We start from the raw sequence: 27,657 nt of genomic DNA, 5'->3' as shown, positions 1-27,657 counted from the left end.
GATGTCCTGCGGTTCACCATCTGACCCCAACTGACTACTCATCCATTTACGCGGGAAGCTGCCAAGTGACGACTCCGACATATTTCTTTGTGGAGGTAATACCCTACCGACAACTACCCAAATAATGTGTCATTAATACACATTACACATTCCAGACAAATGACGTAATAAATACCAGGATGCCACACGCGGGTATCAAGGAAGGTACAGATCAGGATTCATCTTGGCAGATGATATGATCGATCGAATAAAGCGCGTGAAGACCAAAGATTAAAGACAAAAATCACTAAAGACTGAAGTTTATGGGCAACAATCACTAAAGGCTAAAGATTAAAGACTAAAAACTAAAGACTACAGTCTAAAGACAAGAATCACTAAAGACTAAAGGATAAACATTAAACACTAAAGACTGAAAACCAAAGATTAAAAGCTAAAGACGAAAATCACTAAAGGCTAAAGTCTGAAGACAAAAATCACTAAAAACTAAAGATGAAAGACTAAAGACTGAAGATTAAAAACTGAAGGATCAAAACTTGAAACTAAAAACTAGAGACTAAACGATAAATACTAAAGACCAACGATTAAAGTCTAAAGACAAAAATCACTATACTAAAGTCTAAATACAAAAATCACTTCAGACTAAAGATTAAAGACTAAAAACTAAAGACCAAAGGACAAAGACTAAAGACTAAAAACCAACGACTGTAGACTAATCAAAAACCACTGAAGACTAAAATCTAAACACAAAAGTCACTAAAGACTACTCGCTACTCGCATAACCGTCCCGTTTATAAAGAAGACTCCATAGAAAATAGAACTGTTATGCAAGTAGCAGCAGTAAAGTCTGCAAAGAAAAATCACTAAAGAATAAAAAAAAGATGAAAGATTGAAGGCTGAAAACTAAAGACTAAAGACTAAAAACTAAAGATTAAAGACTAAAGATCAAAGTTTAGACTCAAGACAAAAATTACTAAAGCCTAAAAACGAAAAACCCTAAAGACTAAAGATTGAAGACTAAAGGACAAAGACTAAAGATTAATGACTAAAGACTAAATGATAAACATCCCTATTCTGTATTTCGAACGGATCTTTATTTCGTTCGACTTGTTTCGAACGAGTTGTTTTACCCATTTGATTTTGCTGGCGTTTCGTTCGAAAAACCAATTCGTTCGTTATACAGAGTAGATATGAAAGACTTAAGACTAAAGGATAAAGACTAAACATTGAATACTAAAGACTATAAAGACTTCTGCTTGACAGTGAATGCCAGCACGCGGTGTCAGAGGAAAAAAGAACCTACATAAACTAAGTAAGCATTGCCTTGACAGAAAATCTGGCACAAATTCCCACGTAAAATCATTCCAATTTCCAGCTTTGAGTTGCTATTTCATAAATGTACAGAGCTTAAATAGGGCACGGGAGAGTATTCCCATCGCGCTTCTAATTTCGGCGTACATTACCTTTTTTGGCTACACTTTCCCAAATAAAAACTTTGCCGCTATATAACAATACTGAAACGAATATAGCACTCATAGGCTCTACTGTGTTATAACTGTTTTCATAAAAATGTAAGTAATTTTCTAAATTTTATTCAATAAACATCAAAACCACTGTTTTTCCACTAGCATGTAACCAGGCTGAAAAACCAGTAGCAATCGCTTACGCGTATCCGCTCTTGATGATGGTTTGGAAAACACACAATTATGATCACGTTTACTTATTCTAGAAACTAAACAATTGTGAATATGCTGTCACAGAACAACTCTACTTCTTTTTATCACGGAAGAACACAAAAATTCCCCTCTGATATGAAAATATTAATCAATTTTCATTCACTAGCCTTTAGCAGCATTTTGTTTTTAATTCCAGCATATGGTGCGTTATTTACACTACTACCAATATGTGAAGCCTGAAACGCCTGAAATGCTTCTATCGTGTTGGCATAACTAGTATTTGAGTGACAACAGGCGCTAATGTATATGAACGATTCAATGATACACTAGCGCCAGCAGCAAGCTTTTGTCACAGCAAAACTAATTATCTTCAATGAGCCCGGAATGTAGGCAATAGCGACAAGTTATCCATCGGTCTCTCTTTTGATCTGTTTTTGAAAAGCATTTAAGCCCTGTGCTGGCTATTTCGGCCGGTCGGATTTAAAAAACACAGACACCATTTTAGAAAATGGGATCAATTTAGCCGCAGCGACATCATCATTTCTCGCGACTATAACTCAAATTCAGAAGCGTTTTATTAAGACCAAAATACACGCCGATATTCAGTAAATATTATTCTATCAACTGGTATAAAAATCTTGTCTCGAATAAATATAGTTTCAACGTAATTCCTGAATATTGTTCAGGCTACCGCTTAATGGGCTGGAAATACCCTCCCATACCCTACTTGATGCGATATTTTCTGTTAAACCGTATCGTTTTTCCTTCGAAAAAGTGTTACTAAATGTAAATATTCATTTGTTTTTATTTTATGGTGAGAAGTATAATGTGTGTCAAGTAATGCCTTATGAGCTTATTGGGCTGATTCGGGTTGAGTAAGACGTTTTGATCAAGAAGCATACAGCGCTACACAAAGCTGACGATGTACAAAGCGCTAATCAGACCTGTAGTCCTTTATGGACTTGATACTATAGCATTACTTACGGAAGATATACGTGCACTTGCTGTATGTATTTGAACGAAAAGTGTTGACACTTTCCAGCATTACGGGACACTATGCCCACCGCGCAAGTCAGATCCTATTGAACCAAATCACTGGCATAGAACTGGAAAATAAAGTGCCCTTTAGTCACAAATTTATCAAGCTATTTGCCAAAAATTTGGTGAAACAAGAACCAATTTACGCAGTAAACATGGTTGCTAATTGTATCCCATAACGCTGGAATGTGTCTGTTGCGGATTATTTTTGGCGGAGTGCTATCGGAAAGCCCGATCGCATCGCCCAGTTAGCTCGAGGTACGATGCTGGTCTAACAACGACTGGCGTCGTATGTTCGAATCTCGGCTAGGCGGTGCTTAGATAGAGTCAGTAGGATCATTGTACTGGCCCCGTAATTTTCCTGTACTCTAACAGCCGGCTGCGAAGTCTGTCGATAAAGAAGGTATAAGTCCAAGGCTTTGCTTGGTATCGGAAAGTGGTGAGTAGTTGCACACATTACTTTGAGAGAGTACGCACACATTACTTGTACGAGTGTCGAGACGCTGAATGAATTGGTGACAATGGGTTTATTCAAAAAATAGGAAACTATTATCAGTCGAAAGTACTTTGTCCAAATTGTACCGGCGGATTTATTGGGGGCCGTGCTGCTACGGATAAAATTTTTGCATTACGACAAATCATTCAGAAATATCAGGAGTACCCCATAGCCACGCATCATAATTTCGGGGATTCCAGGCAGCATACGATACAATCAAAGGCGTGGACTTATAAAACTTGATATATCACTGGAACCAATATCAAAGCTTTCCTTAAGTGAACTTGATAAACAAGCTTGAGCATTCGTAGAATAATTGGGAATAAGCAAAGCAGGTGTTTTACAGCGAATTTATAAAATAACTTGTTTCAGATCTATTGGCTCTCAGTTTTAATCGAACTGCCGTTAAAACATTCATAAATGCAATAGCCTCTCTGAAATTTCAAAATTTCCACCTTATTCGGTATAATGGAATAATTTATTTCAAGTTCCTGCATGACTGTACAGAGTCCTGTAGAGATTTTTATAACTTGGAAATGTTGTTTATACGATTGTTGTGCATATTTACAACTTTAGCAATAACTAGTTGAAAGCAGTGTTCATATAAAAAATGTAATCAGAAAAAGCTTTGCATAAAACACATGTAAAGAGACTTCCTATGTATTTTTTAGTCTGCTCTTGTTCCGATATATATAGAAAATTATTTCAAGTAGTACTGAAGATAATGATAAAACGAAAAAGCACCGTTTTAATAACAATTGTGTAGATAAATGAAACAGCCTTCGACTGCGAAAACCAGTGCAAACAAGGATTTTTGAACAAATCCCCTTTTATAAAAAATGGATCAAAACAAACATTAGAATCAATACTTCTGCCTAAACATATGTACTGTCTCCAATATTTGTACATTGCACTTACGGTGGATGGTGCGATGGTAGTTGTGGCCAATCGCGTACTTCAGGTTACTATCGGAGCGTCGCGCCGGCAGATAACTGGAAACTGGATCGGTACCTACTGGCCGTGCGTCGATGCGATGGCGTAATGGTGATAAGTGCTGTGTGGTCGAAGGAAGGAAGATAACGCCCTGGGGCTATCTACGCGGGACCTGATAGCGCTTATTGGCAAAAAGTGCACAGAACAGTCGTTCCATCGATTTCGGCCGAGAACCATCGGAATCGTTCCAGTGCAGTGGCGATAGTGGAAGCAAGCCAGTTTGAACTGTGACAGGTGGGCGAATCTCGTCCATTTGGTGGATATTCCCCGGGTCGGAAGTAATCGTTTTATCGGTTGTAAATCGAGTGATAGCACGGATATAAACGTCCAGCGTCTACTAGAGGTGAGTGATGAATGGATCGAAGGCGGTGGTAAATTTTGAATTCTCACTTCCTGCCAATAGGAAGCGAAGCGGGAGTTCACTCAGTTCACCTGATGATGTGGCTTTTCGTCCGAAGGAACGCCACCCCTCGGTTGAGGGGTGCAAATCGTTTAAATTCGAGTTCAGTGTTATAACGGCACAACATTAGTCATCCAGAAGTTCCCAGTGTTCAATGCAAATCATGTTTATTGTAATAATGCGGTAAAACGCAGACGGAGTCGTGTGTTACGAGCGATTTATGCAAATTTCGATTACGTTACTTTCCACTACTGACATAAGGGAAGCTATCGGATCGTGGTGATGCTACCTTTTTAAGGCCTTTCGATGTGTGTAATTTCCACAAAATTTTGTTTTGGATATCAAAAAATGACTTGACACTGATTAAATATTATCAGCTAAAATCTACATCCGCGTCAGATCGCCTTTCGGTGACGCGTAAACACGGCTATACCGTCAATTGCTTGCTCAGCACAGTGCTGGTGCTGGTGATGTCAAGGTATCGTAAAGCAGGAATTATTTTTTCCCTTGCCATATTTTATCGTAGGATGAAAGCATGCAAATCCATGATGAATCATCATCGGTGGATTGTGCTTACCCGACCGCAGAATCTTACACATCTTGCACCTGAGATGAAATGGTACTTCGGACAAATCTCAGCCGAACCAAAATGGATAACAATGCGATAATTTGTCATCAGCCAAGATCGCAGGGGATGAATAATTTTGGCCTGGTCCATAATTGTCCTGTCGTGCCACTTATGACGTGAGTGTTGTTGACGGTATTGTCAAATGTTTTCGATAAACAACAAGTGAATCATTGTTTAAATTAAAAAAAATGTCCAGTGGATTGTTAAAGAATTATATTTTGGAACCTAGATGCAGTAGGGGTGGAATAAATGTCTGTAACCAATTTTCCAACTAGATTACTTAAGCAAACAAGACGAGTATAATTAGTAACAGAAGTGGCACTCTAATATTGATAAACGGTTATATTGCACGAGCCACACAATCTGCAGTTTTTCTGAGAAGTACCAGTGAAGATTACCGAAGCCATTTGGCTCTGATAACGGTAATCGTAGTCTAGTATCGTTCGAAATATGGAATTTCATGACTATTGTTATGCAACTCGCAATGTCGATTGTTGATATTGCTGGCTATTTGTGTATTTTTTTGTCTTCGGGCAGAGGGTAATTCACCAACCTTTAAATGAGGATAAAGATCGGAAGATCGTCCAAAAATGATTTAAGCACATCATAAAAAGTTTTAACAGCACAAAATAAACATGTTATATGACATCGATTTGATTTGGGTTCTACCGGATTACCTATGAATGGCCGAATCACAAATGGCCGAATATTCTAGTCGGCCAAAAATATTCACGGCCTTCAACCTGCAAAAACGTTGGGTACATGCTGTCCTTACTCGCTATAGCTCGTTCAGACTTAACTAAGGGATAATCCCTACTAGTCAGTAAACCTAGGAAAATGCATGCACCTAAATAGAAGTGGTTTCTGCAGGGGGGCTGCCCCCCGCAGTGGCTGGCGCTTCCGACGGCAACATTTGCTACTAATACGGTAAATAGGTCTTGCACCTTACAATGAACGAATTTCATTTGCGCTTAGGGGAACAAAGAACTATCAATCATTTATATTCTATAGTAGATAGTTCTGTTGTTTGTTTTGTTTTTTTGTTTGATTAAAGTTATTGGTTAGCTACTTGCCAATTCTTGTTTTTATTAAATAGTTATTTAGGAATTCCGAAAAAAATCGGTCTTTCGTGATTCGGCCATTCGTGATTCGGCATTCGTGATTCGGCCTTCTGTGACTGTTGTTGAAATCCGTTGTTTTCGTTACCAGTTTTCGGCTTTCTAACTCTCCTCTCGTTTTTCGTCCTCGTTTGATTTCTTTTAGATGCTCCATTTTGTCTTCTTTTCTGTTAAGTTTATTCTATTTTTGGTTTGGTTTTTTCTCATTATGGTCTTCGATTTTTCCTTTCATCTTCCGTTTTTCGTCTTTTTCTCTCTGCTTTTACCTTTTTCTTTCCCGTTGGACCTTTTTTCCCGTACTACGTCTCTCTCTCTCGGTGATTTTTCTGTTCCATTTTCCGTTTCTTGTATCGTTTCCCCTCTTTTTCTCTCCCGTTATCTTATCTTTTTTGTCATATTTTCCCTTCTTCTTACACTGTTTGTTCCTTGTTTCTATTTCCTCTTTCTTTATTTTTATTTTTCGCCCTTTTCAGCCCAAATTTTTCTTCCGTCTGTTTTCGTTCGTGTTTCCTTGTATATCCAGTATATCCAGTTTTTTATTTTATGTTTCATTGATTCGTTTTTTATTTTTTTGTTTTTATTTGTTTCCATTTTCTTCCTTTTCTGTCGCGTTCTGTTTTTTGGTTTATCCCGTTAATCGTTTTATAGTTTTATTCAATTTTCTTCTTTTTCTGTTCTCCATTTTCCTACTTCCGTATTTTTTCTTTTTATTTTCTTTCTTTTCCATCTCGTTTTTTCTCCTTTTTTAATCCGTTTTTTCTCCTTTATCTATCCAGTTTGTCCTCATTTACTTTCTCATTTTCATCGTTTTCTTTATCGGTTTAATTTCTTTTCTGTAATTTTTCTTCTTCCCTCTTTTCCCTCTTTTTTTGTCCAGTCTCGAAAAAAGAATTTGAAATTGGAATTTAAATTGTACTAGAAATTGGATTGCAGAGTTTAAATTTGACGTAAAATTGGAAGTTTTGACTTGAAATTAAGCTTAAAATTAGACCTGTAATTAGACTTCAAATTGAACATGGCATTGGACATTAAATGTGAACTTGGATGTGAACGAAATTTGACAATAAGCTTTACTTGAAACTAAAATTTACATATTTCGTCTTACTCTTTCACACGTTTTACCTCTTGTGTTACATTTGTTCTCTTCTCCAGTCCTCTTTTTCTTGTTTTTCCTATTTCTGTCTCGTATTTTCTGTTTCATTGTTTATTCCGTATTTCCTCGCTTCCTGTTCCTTTTTTTTAATTTTCGTTTTTTGTTTTTTCCTTTCCAGTTTTTTCCTTTTCTAATTCTCCTTTAGTCTTTTTGGTTCTTTCTAGTCGCTTTCGCACCACGTTCATTACCTTTTTCTTTTGTCCGTTTTTTGTGTTTTTCTTTTTCTTTTTCTATTTCATTATCCTAACCTATTTTGATTCATTCCATTTTGATCCCTTCTCTCTCATTCTATATCTCGTTCAACTTGTTTTCTTCTCGGCTTTCGTTTTCCTCTCTTTTCCCTTTTAATTTTCCTGTTTCGTTTCCCTTTCTTGTCCCGTTTGCCCTCTTTTTCTTTCCCGTTATCCCACATTTTTAATTTTTCTGTCCCTTCTTTCCACTATTTGCATCGTTATTGCTTCTTTTCCCTCTCTTTTTTCCTTGTTTCTGACGTTGTTTCTTCCTTCTGTTCTTTTCCGTTTCCGTGTCGTTTCTCTCCTTTTTCAACCTTGAATTTCCTCTTGTTTTTCTCTTTTATATTTTGTTTTTTGTTCTTCTTTTTCTTGAGACCCGTTTTTTCGTTTTTCCCGTTTCCTGTTTTCTCGTTTTTTTTTTGTTTTCTGTTCCGTTGACTCCTTTATTACTTGTTTGCTTTAAAGTGTTCCATTCTTCTTATTCCTTTTTGTCGCGTTTTTCGTTTTATTTCGTTTCTCTTTCGTTTTCATTTTTGCTTTTCGTTTTCAACCCACATACTTTTTTCTTTTCTTTTCTTGTATCCCGTTTTTCTTTTTTCATTTCGTTTTTTCTCCTTTTTTGTTTTGTTTTTTTTCTCTTTTTCTATCCAGCTTGTCCTCATTTTCTTTCTCGTTTTCCCTCTTGTCCAGACTTCTCTTTTTTGCCTCAATTATGCTTTTTTCTCTCATTTTACTCTTTTTCACATTCTTGTCTTTTTACGTCCCTTTGGGGCGAACCAACCAACGGATGAAAGCCCCATCAAATAGTAAATAAATAAAAATTTTACGTCCCGTTTCCCCAAATTCTGTAGCAAATTTTTTCTTTTCTTTCATCACTTAAAATTACACCTAACATTTAAAATGAATTTAAATGGGTTTTAAGTTGGACTTGAAGTTGAATTTGATAGGTTTTAAAATTGGTCATGAAATCGAACTTGAACGTGCACTTAAAACCAAAGTTAAAATTGGACTTGAAATTACGCTTGGCAATGGACACGGAATTAGACTTGAAATTGGATATAAATAGAATTGAACTTGAATTCGAAATCAGTGTTGAATGTGTGCATGAAACTAGGATTGAATTTAAACTTGACATTAAGAGTTGAAAGTAAACTTGAAATTTATAACTGACCTTGAAATTAGACTTGAAACTGGAATTATTTCAATGCAATTAATCTAAATAGTGGCAGATTTATTAAAAACTGCGTACTCCTGAGTTACAGAGATTATTTTGTTTAAAATTTTAAAAAGAAGGTGGGACACGTGCCCTAATATGCCCAGCGTATGCACGACAGTGATGATTACGTTGAAATTTACCTTTGAGTCTTCGTCAGGTGCGACAAGAAAGTAAATATTGTTTTTTTTTGAACGAGCAGCACCTGTTATAGAAATTGAAATCAATCTACCATCTGGAATATTTTCACTTACAAATTGATTGCGTTTACACAAAACTGTGATGAACTCAAAGCTGAAATTTTCAGTGGAAAATGTGTACTGTTTCGGCTATTTGCTTTCGAATCACAGTAATAAATAACCCACTTTTGAATTCATCCTGCCAATTTTTTGTTCAAAACAATGAAAATATGAGTTTGCACTCTTCAAGGAGATTATGAATAGTTTCAACCAATTTATCGGTGAACACTTTTAGGAGTGTAGAATGTGTTTTAAACATCAGATGGTACAATCCACTCTTTCCTTTTTTCGTACACGGAAAGAAATTTGATTCCGATGCCATGAATGAAATCATGAAATGTGAATTCCTGTCAAATCATGACTGAACTGCTATATCAGACAGCACAAAATCATGAAAAATAGTTCATGATTATGCGTTGTGTTGTACTGCAGCAAGCTCGTGATATCATGATTATTATTCATGGTGTATTTTTATAAATCATAAGCTAGAAACCAGGAATCATGAGTCATTTTGCTCGTTGTGGAGATCAAATTTCTATCCTTGTATAATTGACCTTATCAGGTACCAAATAATGCGAGTACCCACGCTTGAAGAACCAGTTATTATCTATCGGATGATGTCATGGTGTGAATCTTCTTTTACGGAAAATCTTTTCCAGTACAGCTTATTGAAGGATTATGCCAACAAGTAGCTCAATGCATTGTTGATAGTTATTTAGCCTTATCAATAGAGTAATTTTTCTAACAGCGTCTAGCATTTCAAAATGGGTTTACTAGGATGCGAATAACACAACACTCCAGTCACGTACGCTATATCTGCACGTGATCCTATGTAATCTATATAAAACATAGTTAGGTATTATCAAAAGGATTAAAGCAATTACATATTATTCGATCTTGAATCTTGTTCATATACCCAATACCGCTTGTTGATTAGTACGGTATGAAATTGCGGAATTGACCACTTATGTGCGCCGTTACACATAGGTATTTACTTTAGACAACAACTGAAAGAAGAAACAATCACTCGCTTATCGTTTGGAATGAATTGATTGTCTGCTTCATGATAAAAACGACGGGCTCGATTTGCCCTGAACTGCAAGCGAATGTACCTTGTATTAAATGGAAACGTTTTGGGCTTTCAATCGACCGTACGGTTCGCGATAAAAGTAAGGGAAAAACTAACATAATTTTGCACTAAAGATTAAACTTCCGGGCTTCAACGTCACAGTTGGCAATTTAACATTTGTTATCAATAATTAGGAAAAATAGATTGAGAGTTGTCATTGCTAATTGAATGGCATTCTTTCGAAGCTATCAACTAGATCAATTTTTCAATAGTTTTTTCTCACAAACTAAAACAATTTAATTTAAAATTAAATTATAACCTAAATTATTTGTTATTTTTGCTTGTGATTGAAGTTGAACTGTCAAATCAGATTACCTCAAAAAGGTTTAAGCAATCGATTTTTGATGGTTTCAAGCAATCGTTAGGCGGTGGTTGTCAGTGAGCTTAATTTATTTGAAAAACATTCCAATGGTCAATTGGAATAGTCCGGTAAATTACCGCTATCAGCAGTGTAAAGTGATATATGGCTAATGTAGAGGGAGATAATGAGCAATTGCTTTTTTAGACAGCAGAATTAGATTGCAGATAACCTGCTTTATTGGCTTCCGAATATGTTAGCTAAACTGACTGTTAGGGTGACAATGGTTGTATAAAAAAACTCGAATTCCGGGGGAAAACCAAACTGAAAAATTTCAGTTCAATTGGATAAAAAAAGCCTTCGGTTTTAACGTCCTTTCTAAGACTTGACCCTTCTTTATCGACAGTTTTCACAGCCGGATTGTTGCCAAAATTACTTTATCAAATGTTTATACCGAAGCATACATTTTTTCGTTTAAACAGATTGAATTTGGCATGAATCTGTTTTTCGTATCCGTTTTGATCCCCTCTGTTTTCGAAAACTAAACGATTGTGCACCGAGTCCGCTGTGTCATTTATGTAGATACAGAATAATAGTGATTCCCAGATAGCTACCCTGTGGTATCCTAGAACTATTTGTAAACGCGGCAGACCGGCAGTAACCAGTTGGATAGACGTTGTCTATCCATAAGATATATTTCTAACCATCTACAAAATCTTGTGGTACACCCAAGTTTCTTCAGCTTGCTCAAAAAATAGCATGATGTACAGGGTACGTTGTAAGAACTGACAATTAAATGGTCACAAAAATAAGACCCTTGAAATTTAAATTTTATTTTAATATTAATTTCAATGTATTACGTGTAAATTATATCCATAAGATTTGTCTTAAACTGGACAAATTTGATTAATTCTCCATTTGCTTCAATTATCAGTCGCAACCGTGTTTGAAGAGGGTTACAGCTGGCACGCATGATATCCTGAGGCATTTCATCCCCAATCTTCTCTCATCTCTCGTCACTTGAAAGTATCCATTTTTTTCCATTTGTAGACTCATTACTGCGACCAGTATAGTTGATCTATTGTAATATCGCCCGGGTGTTTGCTGTATGACCTGCACTGCATTTCTTTTTGCTATAATCGCTATTGAGTGAGCGATATGCTTATTAAATTTTATGCGTGCTTGCGTGTATTGGGGTTTACCCTTCCTTCAAAGCTTAATCTACTTTACCCACTTATTCCTCGCTGCCAGCACTATCCCATATTATAGCCGTCCCTGGCGAGGACTCATTCGTACCTCTGACCAGTACACTTAACTATAGGAGGGACTTTTGCACTGTCAAGAGGCTTCAGAGGGTAAATATAGAATTCAGCATGAAGGAAGGGTAAATGGAGGGGCCTGAGAATAAACCCATGCTAAAGTCACTTGACATCGAATGGCTTGATTCTACTAAGATTCGAACCCACGACCACTCGTTTGTCAAAGCAGACTCGGTAACCTTGCGGCTACGGAGCCCCCCTGAAAGTATCCATAGTTTGGCGCTCCCTAGTTTGCTTAGCAGTCGAGAGGATTCAAATCAGGCGAATAGGCAGGTTACTCTTTCGAAGAAATAAAACCCGGAAAATTGTCCTCACATCAAGCCTGTGTAGGTTTCGCTTAGTAAGACGGTGCAGAATCTTGTTGAAAGCAGTATGATGTATGTATTGTGTAGTTCTGTGTTTTTTGACGATGAGAAACAAATGGTTCTTCAAAACATTATCGATGTATTATTTAGTGTTGATTTTAATATCAGCAATGGAACCATCCAATTTGTGGAGAAACTTACCATCACCCTGGAAACCTTCTGGTACCTTTGAACAGCCAGTTTGTCCCGAGGAATATCAGAAAGGTGTGCTGCATATCATTTTGTTGGTTGTGGTGATCCTGTAGCAGAAACATTGTTTCGTCCGAAAATTCGCTGTCTTACTTGTTATTTGTTTCCTTCGGTGCGGTTACGACCAGGTTTGGGGAGTATTTTCCAAGAATCAGTTTCCTTGCGTGGTGGTACGAAAGATGCAGCTATCGTTTATTCCTAGTGGCTTCAGCTTCTTTAAAATATCCTACGGTAGAAAATTTTTCAAAAACAGACTTATCACAAGTTCCCTTTTTGCGTCCATAATTATCACGACTCTTAAACGAATGAAAATTCAAGGCAAACGTGCAAGGTGTGTTGACGTTTGAATACACTCTAAACGAAAAATATGCGTACAATTCAAAGACGATGCAACTAAAAAATGTGCAATTAGCGTACAAGCAGAGCCGTAGCGTGATATTGTGGCGTTCTTGATGAAAACCCGATTTAGCAGCCCTCGGTTCTTAAATCAGTCTAAAAATAAAAAATAAGAAAACTTATCCAATTTAATTCTACTATGTGTATTTTATTCACGACAGATACGTATTTCGCCTACGACTTGCAGGCTTCTTCAGTGTCTGTTTTCGAACTGAGACACTGAGGAAACCTGCAAGTCGTAGGCGAAATACGTATCTGTCGTGAATAAAATACACATAGTAGAATTAAATTGGATAAATTTTCTAATTTTTTTATTTTTAGGTTTCGTACTCTACTAAGACGCTCCAAAAACTTCAGTCCTAAATCAGTGTTTATTATTTTTGATAAGATTTCATACCAACAACCAGATTCTAAACTTGCACTAAATTCTGGACCACATTTTTATCAGATTTTGTATGAAATTTTGTAACAAATTTTGGACCATTTTGGAATTTTATATTAGAATCTGGACCAGCTTATGGACCACATTTTTTATCAGATTGTGGATTAGATTTTGGATCACAATCTGGACCAAAATCAGATTTTTGACCTGGACCAAATTCTGGACCTGGACCACATTTTGGTCCACTTTTTATCAGAACTCGAACCAGATTGGATTGGATCCAGGGATGGTTCGATCACTTTGACTCAATTTTAATTCATTTGACAGTAGCGTCTCAGCCGAGCCAAATATGACATTGTTATATATGAGACATTTGTAGAACTAGTTCTAATATACAAATTTTCTGAACAAAGTTTTGCTGTCTTTTTTGAAGTTACGGTGCTACAACGCTAGTAACTCATCAGTGACTAAATGAACGTTCATTTAGTCTCCAACAAGATTCTAGCACTGTAGCGCCGTAACTACAAAAGATACAGCAAAACTTAATTCAGCAACAGTATAGATAATAACTTGGTCTACAAATGTCCCATACATAACTTTGTCATATTTGGCCCGGTTAAGGCGGTACTGTCAAATGAATCGAAGTGATCGAACCATTTGATCCATTGGATCAAATTATGACCAAATTCTGGAGCTGGACCAGGTTATAAACCAGATTTTGGACCACATTTTTGATCAGATTTTTGAGGTTAGATTTTGGATGTGGAGTAGATTGTGGGCCACAGCTTTTTGATCAGTATTCAAACCATCAACCAGATTTTGAACCAGATTCTGGGTCTGGACCATATTTTGGATCTGGACTACATCGTGGGCCACTTTTTTTATAATCTTTTGTTTCAGATTTTGGAACAGGTTTGGACTAGATTCTAGACTTAATTTTGAACCACGTTTTAGACCAGATTTTGGATTAGATTTTGGACCCAGATTCATGACCTGGGCTGAACCTGCATCAGATTCTGGATCAGATTTTAGACTCCATTTTTATTAGATTTGGACCATATTCTGGATGATTTTGGATCACTTTTTTGATTATATTTTGGATCAAATTCTAGACCTAGAGTACACTCTAGGCATGAACTAGAACTTGGAGCTACATTAGATTCTAGACCAGATTGTCGGTGTTAAATCAGATCGGATCAAGTTGCAAAACTTTAAAAAATGAGTTAATGAATTTGCTAAGTTACATTTTACTTTAATCAGACTACATAAATGTTGCAAACAGCCAGAGTTATGAGATGATTTCGAACGATTGCAAACTTTGAAGGCGTTTTTCTCGAAATCAGAGTTTTGTCACTTGGTTCGGTGTGACCAGATTTTGGACCACATTTTTGACTAAATTATGGACCAGTTTCTGGACCTGAACCTGGTTGTGGCCCTTGCCCCGAATCTGGGTCACATTTTTTATCAGATTTTGAATCAAATTTGAGTTCAGTTTCTGAAACTGGACCAGAGTATAAACCAGATTTTGGGCCACAGTTTTGATAAGATTTCAAACCATCAACAAGATTTTGGATCAGATTCTGGACCTGAACCAGATGTTGTACCTCCATCAAGTTCTGGACAAGATTTTGGATCATTTTTATCTAATTTGGACCAGGTGTTGGACAATATTTTGGACCACATTTTGCATCAAATTGTAGATCAAATATGTGACCACATTTTGTTTGAACCACATGCTGGACCAGTACCAGATTTTGGACGACATTTTTATCAGATTTTGGACCAGATTTTGAATCCAATTTTGGACTAGATTTTGGACCGGGACCATATTTTGAACCCAGACTATGTTGTGGACTCTAACAATCATAAGAACCTTTCCTGGCCCCAAAAACCCCTGCATACAAATTTTCACGCCGCACAGTGGAAAAAATAGGACAAAACACACAAAATGTAGTTGAAGTTTTTCATGATGTATTATTTTTGTATGAATGTAGACAGACCAAATAACTATATTCCAAAATTTCAGAGTACTGCGAATGATGCAGCCTTCTGGAGAATTTTTTGAACCTGAGATTTGTGTGACAACTCCCCAAATTTTTCTTTCAATGGAAGTTTCAAAAAATGGTTTTTAATCGTATTCTGTTAGGTATTTCTACACAGAGCAAACGCCATTTGATGTCTAAAAGGCTATGGTTTAGAACCATATTTTGCAGATTGACAAAAATCAAGTACACTCTAAAACATATTTACTTAAAATCTCAAAATAATGAGATATATGTGGCTTTGCATTTTCAAAGTTGAGTATCTTTTTTTGGGAACGGAAGGTAACCGTCATTTTATAGTTTCCAGACATCTATAGAGGAAAAATTAAAAAAGAAAAACAATTCATTCACAGAAAGTTTGACAAACGGTATGAACACAGAAAGTTTGATAGTACGGTACTCTAATAATTGGCGGATGGATAAGTTCCACTTGCCCCAGTCTACCTTGTTAGTATGTGAAATTATGCGATAACTTGGCGAGGAAAGAGGTTTGTTGCCTTCTGAAAAATTTTTTATAAAATGTAGTTTATAAAATGAATGAAAAAAACTTACACCAAATTCTGGACCTGGACCTCATTTTGGTCCACTTTTTTATCAGAACTCGGACCAGATTGGATTGGATCAAATTATGACCAAATTCTGGAGCTGGACCAGGTTATAAACCAGATTTTGGACCACATTTTTGATCAGATTTTTGAGGCTAAATCTTGGTTGTGGAGTAGATTACGGGCCACAGCTTTTTGATCAGTTTTCAAACCATCAACCAGATTTTGGACCAGATTCTGGATCTGTACTATATTTTGGACCTGGACTTCATCATGGGCCAACGGTATGAACACAGAAAGTTTGATAGTACGGTACTCTAATAATTGGCGGATGGATAAGTTCCACTTGCCCCAGTCTACCTTGTTAGTATGTGAAATTATGCGATAACTTGGCGAGGAAAGAGGTTTGTTGCCTTCTGCAAAATTTTTTATAAAATGTAGTTTATAAAAGGAATGAAAAATTATTTTAAGAAATTTCTAAAGAAAAGGCTCTATAACTTTGCACCTGAGGAAGATAGAAATTTCATGTCTTCAGCAAAGCTACTTGTTATTATATTTTCTATAACTTTGCCGAAGAACTTATACACTAATAAAATAATAAAAAGGATGATAAATGTACAACTGTGAAGTGACTGAGTAACCGCAACACTTGTAGGTATTTGTAAAAGTATGGCCAAACGTTTAATTAGTAGAATAATTTAACGGATTTAAATTCAAGATGATACTGAAGTCGGAATTCAAAGTTAAAATTGCCATTTTTTAATGTCCAGATCGCTGCAATAAGTATCTAAATGACATACTCCACTGAACTGTTGTTCAGTATCGACGTACGTGTAATTGTGGTATAATTCTATTATCACACTCAACTGTTACTTACCACCAGAAATAGAAGGCAATCCATCCTATCGACTACTACTGATACAGTGTGCGAATTTACTTCGCTCCATTATTGCGGCTGCTGTTTATCTTCAAGCCTGCTGAAAGCAAAGAGCACTTGTGGTTATATTTGGATTGAGCAAAGAATGATATTGCATTTTCATGATACTACGTTTTGATTTGTTTTTGTTTTTAAGTAGAACTCTTTTGATTATGTCTTTAAAAATAAAGCAAATTAATTACATCTATTATGTTTCTGGCATTCAATACTTTTCATTAACTTGTGTTAGACGATGGAAACGAAACAGCAAATCTTGAAGAAAATAACAATCACATCTTTTAAAACTAAATACTTTGCTTAGTGAAATAAAAATTAAAAACAAAAAGTTAGACATATTCCAATCATTTCGGGGGGATTACTCCCATGTGCAGGCGGCAAATTTCGCACATTCCAGATAAAAACAAGATTGACATTTGGTATTGTTCTCAAGAACGACTCCGGCGATACAGATGGTTTTCGTTGATTTCGACATGAGTTGATTAGCTTGTTAGTTCGGTCGGAAGTTCTATGAGTAAGACGTACAAAACAAAGTCTAGAAGTTGAATTGTGATAAAAGTGGGTTTACTTTTTAGTTTGGATAAGATAGTATGTTGGAATTTCATTTTCGAATATATGTGTGGTTTGGTGATAGTTGAAACAATAGTAAGGTTCGAATCAGTCTTAAAAATGACGTAAGTTGATGGAGGTTTTGGTGAAAAAACTATACTAGACAGTGAAATAACTTTAAAATTAAGCAAAAATTTAAATTAAGTTTACTGTGCTATATATTTTGATAGAAACATTGGATGGCGATTTAACGCCAGGAAATTGCTAACTGGGTACTGATTATGATACTCAATTATTACTAGGGGAAAAATGCTCTATCAAGAGATTTATAGTGTTCTAAACAACACAAAATAGCTATTTTTTTTTGGAGGACGTTAGTTCATTGTATAAAATTTTTTTTATATTCCGCAGTTTCTGTTTTTTTGAACTATAATTTTCAGGGAAAAAATCGTTTTCTGATTTTTATCGGTTTCTGGTATAGAATCTACCAAGAAATATCCTATTTTTAAATAAAATGATGTATGACAATTTATTTCCAAAACTCACAAATTCAAGTGTTCCGAAGACACTTGTAAACATAATTTCCCAACAGCATTCGCGTAGTTCAATTGCGAAACATTGCAGAAGCATATGTACATACTCTTGCAAGTTTTGTGCATAAAAATCGAAAAAGAAAAGAAAAAAAACCCCTGTAATTTGACAGCTAATGGGCATTGCTTATCATAAACGGTTGTTCGGTACACGGCTGCGGCACAATAAACTCATTTTCGCAAACTAAGCCGATTTACGACATTGCCCAGTTTCATCACATTACAATTATTAGGCATTTGCTTGTGCGGTGCTCCAAGTTACGGACTAACTAACTGACTGCAGGACGGACGGACGAGGGGACACGAGGCAGGTGCACATTGTTTTGCGGTAGGTCGTAAACGTTGGCTAGGTACATATCGAGTGGTTCAACTGCAACCATCCGCCGAGAAACCAAGCTTTATGGTTATGGTTTGTTAGTTTGCAGCAAGCGCACCAGGATCAAATGGCTCGTGGATCTTGTACTTAACAGCTAGCCAATAAACCGGTACAAGTTTTTGTGCTTAATCGTTGATACATCAAACAGATTTACTTACTTACTAGTTCAGGACAGAACACATAAATTCCACTGAAGTTCCACACACGTGACCACCGTCTTAGACGCCGCTGTCGGGTTGCACGATTTGAAGAAATTGTTTTACCAACAATATAATTCCTGGCAATAAAACATAGATAACGAGTGTTTTACACCGATCGTAAATTTATTTATTGCCTTTTTCATATATGGGTTTATAGGGAAAGATCAATAAATTTTCATATAATTCATACATTGTGATTTCGAACTAACCGTTTCGCTTCACTTAACTCTTTTTTTTTTCAGAAACTCGCCAAAATTACCCAACAACATGGAGCGAGGACTTCATGATCGAGACCGGGTAGGACTTCAGGATCAGGTCCTACTCGAAGACTACCAGAGCGAAGACGCTTTTATCGACAATCTGAAGAAGCGCTTTCAGGAAAATTTGATTTACGTAAGTTAAATAGTTTCCATTTAATATGACTAAATATGACTCTGCAGCTGTTCTGGTGTGTGACAGTGACGAAGGCACAGCAAAGGTGACGGTTACAGACATACTTAAAACGCACAATAGCGACACAGTCAAGCGAAAGGTCAGCGACACACACTGGCCTGGCCATTTGATACCTTAATCCCTTTTGTTCGTCGTCTAGAGCCGCCGGATACAGTTGCATGCGAACTGGGTTAAATTACGACCGACGATAGGTTCTCGGTTGCTAAACGATGTTGTGTCTGTTGTTTTAATTTTTTATTTTTATTTTCATTTTCGTTCCCGGTTCATGTCGGTGGTGGCGCTAACATATAGACCTACATTGGCCACGTATTGATATCCGTCAATCCGTACAAGGAATTGCCCATCTACACGGAGGAGGATGTCAAAGAGTACCGGAAGCGACACTTTTTCGAAGCTCCACCGCATGTGTAAGTATGAGCGCACCGTATAGAACCATGAAGCGTTTAAAAGAAAATGGAAGGCAGTTGTTGACGGACAATATTCCCTGAAAGATGATAGCTCGAAACGGATAGAAAGAACAATTACTTTTCGTTACGCATTTAACGAATCAATCGAAGTTTATAACAGAGTTTATCAACAAAGTATTTTATCCTAAATTTTTTTGGGTACAATTTTAAATACAAATCACGGGAGAAAAATTATACACAGTAATCGAAAAAGGTCAATTTACGAGTGGAATTTACAATAAGTTTTTTAATTTTCGTTAATAGGTCCATAAATTCTATGATTGATAGAGCCTTGCTCTCATTTTGCACGATTGCGGAGAGTTAGTGCGGCAGAATTTAAATAATTTTGGCTTAATATTGACCTTGCTTGACGGCATTTGAAGTCCAGTCTCTTGCGCTGTCATCGTGCCAGCCTATTAAAGATCCATTTGTAATTTAAATCTTTGGCATCCTATTTTCGATCACTAGATATCACTAGAATCATTAGATCCGATATTGGTGGGACAGATCTATTAACTCTTCAATATCTGCTTGCGCGGTTTAGTAGTGTAAAACGCAGTGGGTTTGTTCAATCTACTAATAGTGTTTTCGAATTCTCCATCTTTTTCCATCTGTCGATCTCTCTGTCTCTCTCAACGTTCTTCTTTTTCTCTCTCGATTACTCTCTCTGGATTTCTCGATTTCACTCCTTCGGTATCTCTTCCTCGTAGGAAAATAACAGGAAAATGAAAAGTATGCGAAACAATTCGAAAGCGTCCCCGAGTTGCGCACGAAATACATTACTCAATCCAATGTAGCTCTGAACAGTCACATCAGTTTGTCTGTCTATCTGCTATAGCTGCTCTCGATAGACTGTATCGTATGTTGCTTTAAAGTTGATAAAGATGTGATACGTTGGCACGTTTTATTCCCGACATTTTTGTAAGATCTGTTGTGTGGTAAAATTAATGGTCCGTAATGGCACGAGTTCCCATGAAGCCCGCCTGATAATTTTCTACAAAGCCTTTTGCTGCGGTGCGGTGACAGCCAGTATAGCAGGGGAGTGGTTTATAGGCGGCGTTTATCAATATTATGCAGCGATAGTTGCAGTAGTCGATCTGATCACTTTTTTAGTAGATGGGACAAAAACTCCTTCCATCCATTCCTCTTGTAGCATCTTCTCTCCCCAAATCATGGAAATAACTCAGTGTAGAGTCGTTTTCAGCATTTCTCGGACGTGTTTAAAAAGCTCTACCGGTAGACCAGAGTGTCGATTATCCAACAAGAATTAAATTTGCTGGCTTTTCCTGGTTTTCCAGGTGTATTAAAAAAAGTCAAATATCAAAAGATCGAGACAAAAATTAGAAAAAATAATTATTCACAAATTATTTCTTACATAAATATTTCACAGAAATGAGTATTTCGATTATTGTTTCTCTTCTTCAGTGCAGTTCCCTCCATCTCCCGATCTCCCCAGTTAGCATTTGCATATGTATATAAAAGATAAAAATCAGTATTACGTACAGATATAAATGCTAATAAACCGTATTTGATGCGCAAAATTGGCATATCCGTGCTATTTTGGACGCGATATACGTGATTTGGAATAGCTATAAGCATTACGACTATATAAGTACCGTATATAAATAACGATAATATCCGATTAAGCGCGACTCGCTTCGTAATGCTATACGATTTTGTGCTGATAATCGTAGGTATGCCAGTTATTGTCATTATTTACGAGAGAAAATCAACTTGGGCCCACTTTATCAAGCATTAGTTATGATTTCAAATTTATTAAGTGATATTTACGATAGTTTTCGTACATTAATTTACGAGTTGGTGCTAGCTGGGATCTTTGGATCGTTCTCTCCATTTCTCGAACGTTTTCTCGTTCTCTATTCCTTTCAGACATTTCTATCGGTCTCTTGATTTTTCTTTCGGCTTCTTGATCTCTCAACATTTCTCTCCATTTTTCTTTCGATTTTTCTCATGATTTTTCCCTCCCCTCGAAGATCCCCTCGATTTTTGTCGCGATCTTATGATCTTTTTCTCGATTTTTCGATTTCTCTCTTGATCTCTCAATCTTCCTCTTAATCTTCCTCTCGATCTTTCGTTTATTATCTCGATCTCTCGACCGCTCTCTCGATATTCCATTCGAACTCTCAACCTTTCTATAGATCTCTCGACATCTTTTCGATCGTTTTCCCGACTTATCGCTAGATCTCTTGCCTTTTTGTCTCGATCTCTCAACATTTATTTCGACCTTTCTTTCCATCTTTCTCTGTATCTTTTTCACGATTTTTCCCTCCTGGTCTTTGGTCCCTAAATCTTTCAATCGATCCTTTAAAGTTTCTCTCGATCTTTCGATCTATCTCTCAATATCTTTTGGTCAAAGACTTTTGGTCTCGCTATTTCGATCGTTCTATCTACCTTTCTCTAGATCTTTCGACCTTTATTTCGATTTCTCGATCGCTCTCTCAATCCCGACCTATCGCTCGATCTCTTAACTTTTTTCTCGATCTTTCGACTTCTCTCTATCTCTCAACTTTTCTCTAGATCGTCCCCTTGTACTCTTTGCTTTCCGACCTGTCTATCAGTCTCTCGACCTTTTTCTCTATCTCTCGACCATACTTTCGGTTTCTCGACCTTTCGCTCGATCTTTCTTTCCATCTTTCTCTGGATCTTTCTCACGATTTTTCACTATTAGTCTTTCCCTCAATCTTTCACTTGATCTCTCGATCTTCTAATCCTTCTCTCGAACTTTTGTCTGTGTCTCGATCTCTTCATATTTCTCGTGGTCTCATTATTTCGATCGTTCTCTTGACCTTTCTCTAGATCTCTCGACCTTTATTTCGATTTCTCGATCGCTCTCTCAATCCCGACCTATCGCTCGATCTCTTCACTTTTTTCTCGATTTCTCGACCTTTCCTTCTATCTCTCAACCTTTTTCTCGATCTTTCTTAAAATCTCTCGATCGTTCCCTTGTTCTCTTTGCTTTCCGGCCTTTCTATCGGTCTCTCGACCTTTCTTTCGGTTTCTTGACTTTTCGCTCAATCTTTCAAACTTACTTTTGTCATTATCTCGATTTTTCACTTGGTTCTTTTCTAGATTTCACAACCTTTATTTTGATCTGTCTCTCGATCTCTCGATCGTTCTCTTAATCCCTATCTATTTCTCGATATTTTGACTTTTTTTCTCGATCTCAATCTTTTTTCCATCTTGATCTGGATCTTTCTCGCGATTTTCTCATTTCGGTCTTTCTCTCGGTCTCATGATTTTCTTTCTGTTGGTCTCCCGACCCTTCTCTCCGTCTTTCAGCCTTCCTCTCAGTCTGTCGATCTTTCTTTCGATTTGTCAACCATTTGCTCGATCTTCCAACCTTTCTCTCAATCTTTTTGTCGATCTCCTAAATCTTTCTCACGATTTAAATCTTCTCCTCAATCTTCTAATCTTTCCCTCAAATTTTCTATCGGTTTGTGACATTTCTCTCGGGCTCTCGATCTTTCAATTTTTCTCTAGATCTATTGGCCTTTATTTCGATCTTTCACACGATCGTTCTCGCAATCCCAACCTATTTCTCGACGTTTCGACTTTTTTTTCATCTCTCGATATTTTTTCTCTCTAAACTTTTCTTTCAAACTTCTTCTGGATCTTTCTCGCGATTTTCCCTTTTCGATCTATCAGCCTGTTCATCTTTCCCTCGATCTTTCAATCTTTCTCTCGATATTTTTTCAATCTCTCGATTGTTCTCTCGTTCTCTTTTCCTTTCTAACTTTTATCTCAGACTCTCGACTCTTTTTTACCATTCGCTCGATCTTTCAAGCTTTCTCATAATCTTTATTTCGGTCTTCCCCTGGATCTTCATCAAAATTTTCCCCTCGATCTTTCTCTGGATCGTTCGATCTTCTGATCCTTCCATTAAACTTACTTTCGATATATCAATCGTTTTTTGTGCTTTAGATCTTTCTCTCAAGCTCTCGATCTTTCTCTAGATCTCTCGAATTTTTTTCAATCATTTACTCGATCCCCAAATTGTTGTCTTAATTGCGACGTTTCTCTCAATCTCTAGACTTTTTACTCGATCTCTCAACCTTCTTCTCGATCTTACTTTCGAATTTCCTCTGGATCTTTCTCGCAATTTTCCTCTCTTAGTCTTTCTTTCGATCTCTTGATTTTTCTCTCGATCTGTAGATCTCCTGATCTTTCTCTTGATTTCTTTCAATCTCTTGATCGTTCTCTCATTCTCTTTTCCTTTCCGTATTTTCTATTAGCCTCTCGACCTTTTTTTCAGTCTCTCAATTATTCTTTCGGGTTTTCAACCATTTGCTCGATCTTTCAACCTTTCTGTCGGTCTTTCGTTCGATTGCCTTGTGGAACTCTTTCACGATTTTCCCTCTTGATCTTCCCCTAGATCTTATGAGCTTTCTTTTTTATCTCGATTGTTTTTGAATTCTCTCGAACGAACGGTCGAAAGCGTTCTCTTGAACTTCCTCACGAGTTCTCAACTTTTCTCTAGAGCTCTCGACTTTTGTTTCGGTCTACCTCTCGATCTCTAGATCATTCTCTCAATTCCGACCTATCTCTCTATGTCCTAAACTTTTTTTCAATCTTCCTCTGGATTTTTCGATCTTCTGATCTTTCCATGATTTCTTTTGATATCTTGATCATTCTCGTGATCATTCGTGCTTTTGATCTTCCTCTCAAACTCTCAATCTTTCTCCAGATCTCTCGACATTTTCTCAATCGTCTAATCGATCTCTCAAGTGTGGTCTTAATCCCGACGTTTCTATCAATCTCTAGACTTTTTCCTCGATCTCTCAACCTTTATCTCGATCATTCTTTCGAACTTCCTCTGGATTTTTCCAGCCATTTTCCCCCTCTTGATCTCTTTTTCAACCTCTCGATTTCTTTCAATCTCTCGATCGTTCTTTCGTTCTTTTTTCCTTTCCGACTTTTCTATTGGTCTTTTGATCTTTTTCTCAGTCTCTCGATCTTTCTTTCGGTTTCTCGACCATTTGCTTTCAACCTTTCCTCGATCTTTCGTTCGATTTCCTTCTGTACCTTTCTCACGATTTTACCTTTTGATCTTCTCCTCAATCATTTTCTCGATCTGCTCTTTCTTTCGTTATCTCGATTGTTCTTTAGTTCTCTCGAACGAACGGTCGAGAGCGTTCTCTTAATCTTCCTCTCGAACTCTCAAGCTTTCTCTAGAGCTATCGAGTTTTATTTCGATCTTTCGCTCGATCTCTCGATTATTCTCTCAATCCTGACTTATCTCTCCATGTCTCGACTTCTCAATCTATCAAACCTTATTTTGATTAAAGCAGAAGAGCGTTTGGTGCGAAAAATGTTAGACCGAATACTGGGAAAATTTCGATCTGCGGCTAAAAATATTGGGTTAGTTTGTGGCAGTGGGACTCCAACCCACAATTTCTCGATTAGTACTCGAGTGCTTTACGCATTTAAACTATACCACACCCATGTATTAATTAGTCTCAGATTTAGTTTTGTCCCTACCAGTCCAAGCATTCCATCTTTTGCACACATCCTCCGATAGGCACCAGACTGTTAGCTTCTACAACAATGCAGTCGATAATCGTCTATCTTGTCGGTAGTAGAAGCAAAGGGCAATCATATTACAAACAATAACCGTCACCAGGGGAGCGCATGTGTGCGAAAGATGGAATGCTTGGACGCTCGATTTTCCTTTGTATCTTTTTTGCGATTTTCCCCTCTAGTCATTCCCTGAAATTCGATCTCTGGATTGTGTGATCTTTCTCTTTTTGATAGTATCCATCGTTCTTTCGATCTTACTCTCAAACTTTCTACTTAGCTCTTGATATTTTTTAAATCGATCTCTCATTCGTTCTCTTAATCCCGTCCTTTCTCTCAAACTCTAGTTTTTTCTCTATCTGTCGAGTTTTCGCTCAATATTTCGAACTTTCTCTGAATCTTTCTCGCAACTTTCCGCTCGATCTTTCTCGCGATCTATCGGTCTCTTAACCTTTCTCTCGATCGTTCTTCAAATTTCTTCATTCTCTCTTTATCTTTTAAGTTTTATTACGTTGCTCTAGTGGTTTTACGACGCATTTCATAAAACCGCTAAGCAACCTATGAGCTCCACTAGAACCTTCTGATGGTCGCTATAAAACTGCTTTTCTACTAATGAACCCACTCTTCAGAAGGTTTTTATAACCTCTTGAAGAGTCAGGCCATAAATTCAAGTGGGCTTATCACGCTCAGCTGAAAGCAGCAATAAAATCGATTCTACTTTCCGCTGCTTAACGGCAACCGCCATAATTTAACAAAGCCTTCGCTTTGTTCGGCTAAGTTATAAAGCATAAAGCTTGCTGCGGAAAAGGCTAAAGCCGTGAGCAGAGAACTGAAAGTTTTACTGTCAAATCATCCTGATCGATTTGATCTATAGCGACCATAATAAAATAACCGAAAGAATAAATAATTTTCAGTAGTTTCCGTAGTTGTTCAGCATATGCGCATTAAATTTTATCGTGCATATTGGAATGATGAATAGCGCAAATTAACGTGCAATTTACAATTTTTGTTTCGCAATAGTCGTGGTTTGACAAGCAACCGCAATAAGACCAACTTTGATTGGTGCGCCATATTGTATTACTACACCCCATTTTTAGTAAGTTATAAACTGATAAGAGGTGAGTCACAACCAACTAGGTTTACCGTGGTAATATAAGCAATCACAATCAATTTGCTTCATAAGCATTTATATTCTGAGTTTATGGCTAGTTTTAAGCAGTTTTTGACTTGTATCAACTTGGTATTGCGCAACACCATCATAAAACCAGAGGTAATCATTAATACCGCAATAAAACCTTTATAAAATTCAAAAAAAGCTAAGCGGCATTAGAATTGTTATTTGAGTTTCCTACCTAGCTTTCGGTCTCTCGATCTTTCTTTCGGATTCTCGACCTACTTCTCGAACTCTCGAGACTAGGGTCGAAACCGACGTTAATCGAATCAAGTTAGTGCAACTTGCCTGAGAAAAATCAAAAAGTTGCCGATTCCAAGGCAAGTAATAATTAATTGCTAGAAAACTGAGAAAGAAAATTCAGAAAGATTGCTTGTTTTTGATTCCTGAGTCAATTATAACCAATTATCAGATACATTATCGGATTGCAATGCTATGGTAATAATTTCTCACTTTCGTTTTTCTTGAAAACGGAAACATATGAACCAAAAAAGGTAGTTGTGTGTCATGCATTTCCATTTGCATGGTCCAAACGAATTTTCATTTCCCGATTTTCCTAATTAAAAGTCTCAGTCGTTCCCTCTCAAACCGGCAACTTCGCAATCCCGCTCAGCCGTGTCCAATGTGCAAGTCAATTTAAATGATTTACGACGGTCGAGTTTTCGGCCGCCGCACCGCCGCATCAACAACTGCTGTCCATCATCACGCGACTAATAGTGCGCGGCTACTAATTTCGAAGTAGAAGCGTGTTTCGCCTATAAATAAAATTCTCATCTCATCTATCTTTCCTGCCGGTTTGCTCTGGCACACACACAGGTTCGCACTGAGTGACAACGCGTACCGTTCACTGACCGAGGAAAACCGGGGCCAGTGCATCCTCATCTCGGGCGAGAGCGGTTCGGGCAAGACGGAAGCATCGAAGAAGGTACTGCAGTTCATTGCCGCCGCTACCGGGCACACCAATCGGGTCGAAGGCGTCAAGGACAAGCTGCTGCAGAGTAATCCGGTGCTGGAAGCGTTTGGCAATGCCAAAACCAACCGGAATGACAATTCGTCCCGATTCGGGAAGTACATGGATGTGCAGTTCGACTTTACCGGGGCGCCCGAAGGCGGTAACATTTTGAACTACCTGCTGGAGAAGAGTAGGGTGGTTCATCAGAGCGGTGGCGAGCGTAATTTCCACATTTTCTACCAGCTGCTGGCCGGAGCGGATGATAAACAGTTGCAGGACTTGCATTTGAAGCGGAATTTGGATACGTACTATTACTTGACGGATGGGGTTTGTGATGTTACCGCAAAAGGCAGGGAATTGAATTCATTAGCATATTCTTCCATATTTTAGGCAAATGGAAATGATTCGAATATCAAAGACGCTGACCATTTCCGGCAAGTGCAGAAGGCAATGACCGTGATTGAAATTCCGGTTGAAGAACAAAACCTGATTTTGGAAATTGTGGCCAGTGTTTTGCACATGGGTAACGTGGGTTTTACCGAGGAAGAAGGAAAAGCCAAGATTTTGAAACCCGAATCCGTAACTGCTATCGCTAAGGTAAG

At 37.4% G+C, this 27,657-nt stretch overlaps 1 protein-coding gene across 2 annotated transcripts in view; it reads left to right on the top strand.

Moving 5' to 3' along the window:
- The window catches only part of LOC128734941 (unconventional myosin IC), an 88,813-nt gene that overhangs the window by 48,842 nt on the left and 12,314 nt on the right, over positions 1 to 27,657 (top strand). For both annotated transcript variants that reach the window (XR_008411998.1, XM_053829358.1), the window contains exons 3-6: positions 18,741 to 18,891; positions 19,243 to 19,358; positions 26,920 to 27,382; positions 27,446 to 27,652. Coding sequence is in view for 1 of the 2 variants with exons in the window: in XM_053829358.1 (XP_053685333.1) it covers positions 18,766 to 18,891; positions 19,243 to 19,358; positions 26,920 to 27,382; positions 27,446 to 27,652 (912 nt within the window). In the remaining variant the exon portion in view is untranslated. The remainder of the gene's footprint in view (positions 1 to 18,740; positions 18,892 to 19,242; positions 19,359 to 26,919; positions 27,383 to 27,445; positions 27,653 to 27,657) is intronic.

Source organism: Sabethes cyaneus, chromosome 2 (assembly GCF_943734655.1).
Source record: "Sabethes cyaneus chromosome 2, idSabCyanKW18_F2, whole genome shotgun sequence".
Lineage (NCBI taxonomy): Eukaryota > Metazoa > Arthropoda > Insecta > Diptera > Culicidae > Sabethes > Sabethes cyaneus.
This window is presented reverse-complemented; position numbering and strand designations above follow the sequence as displayed.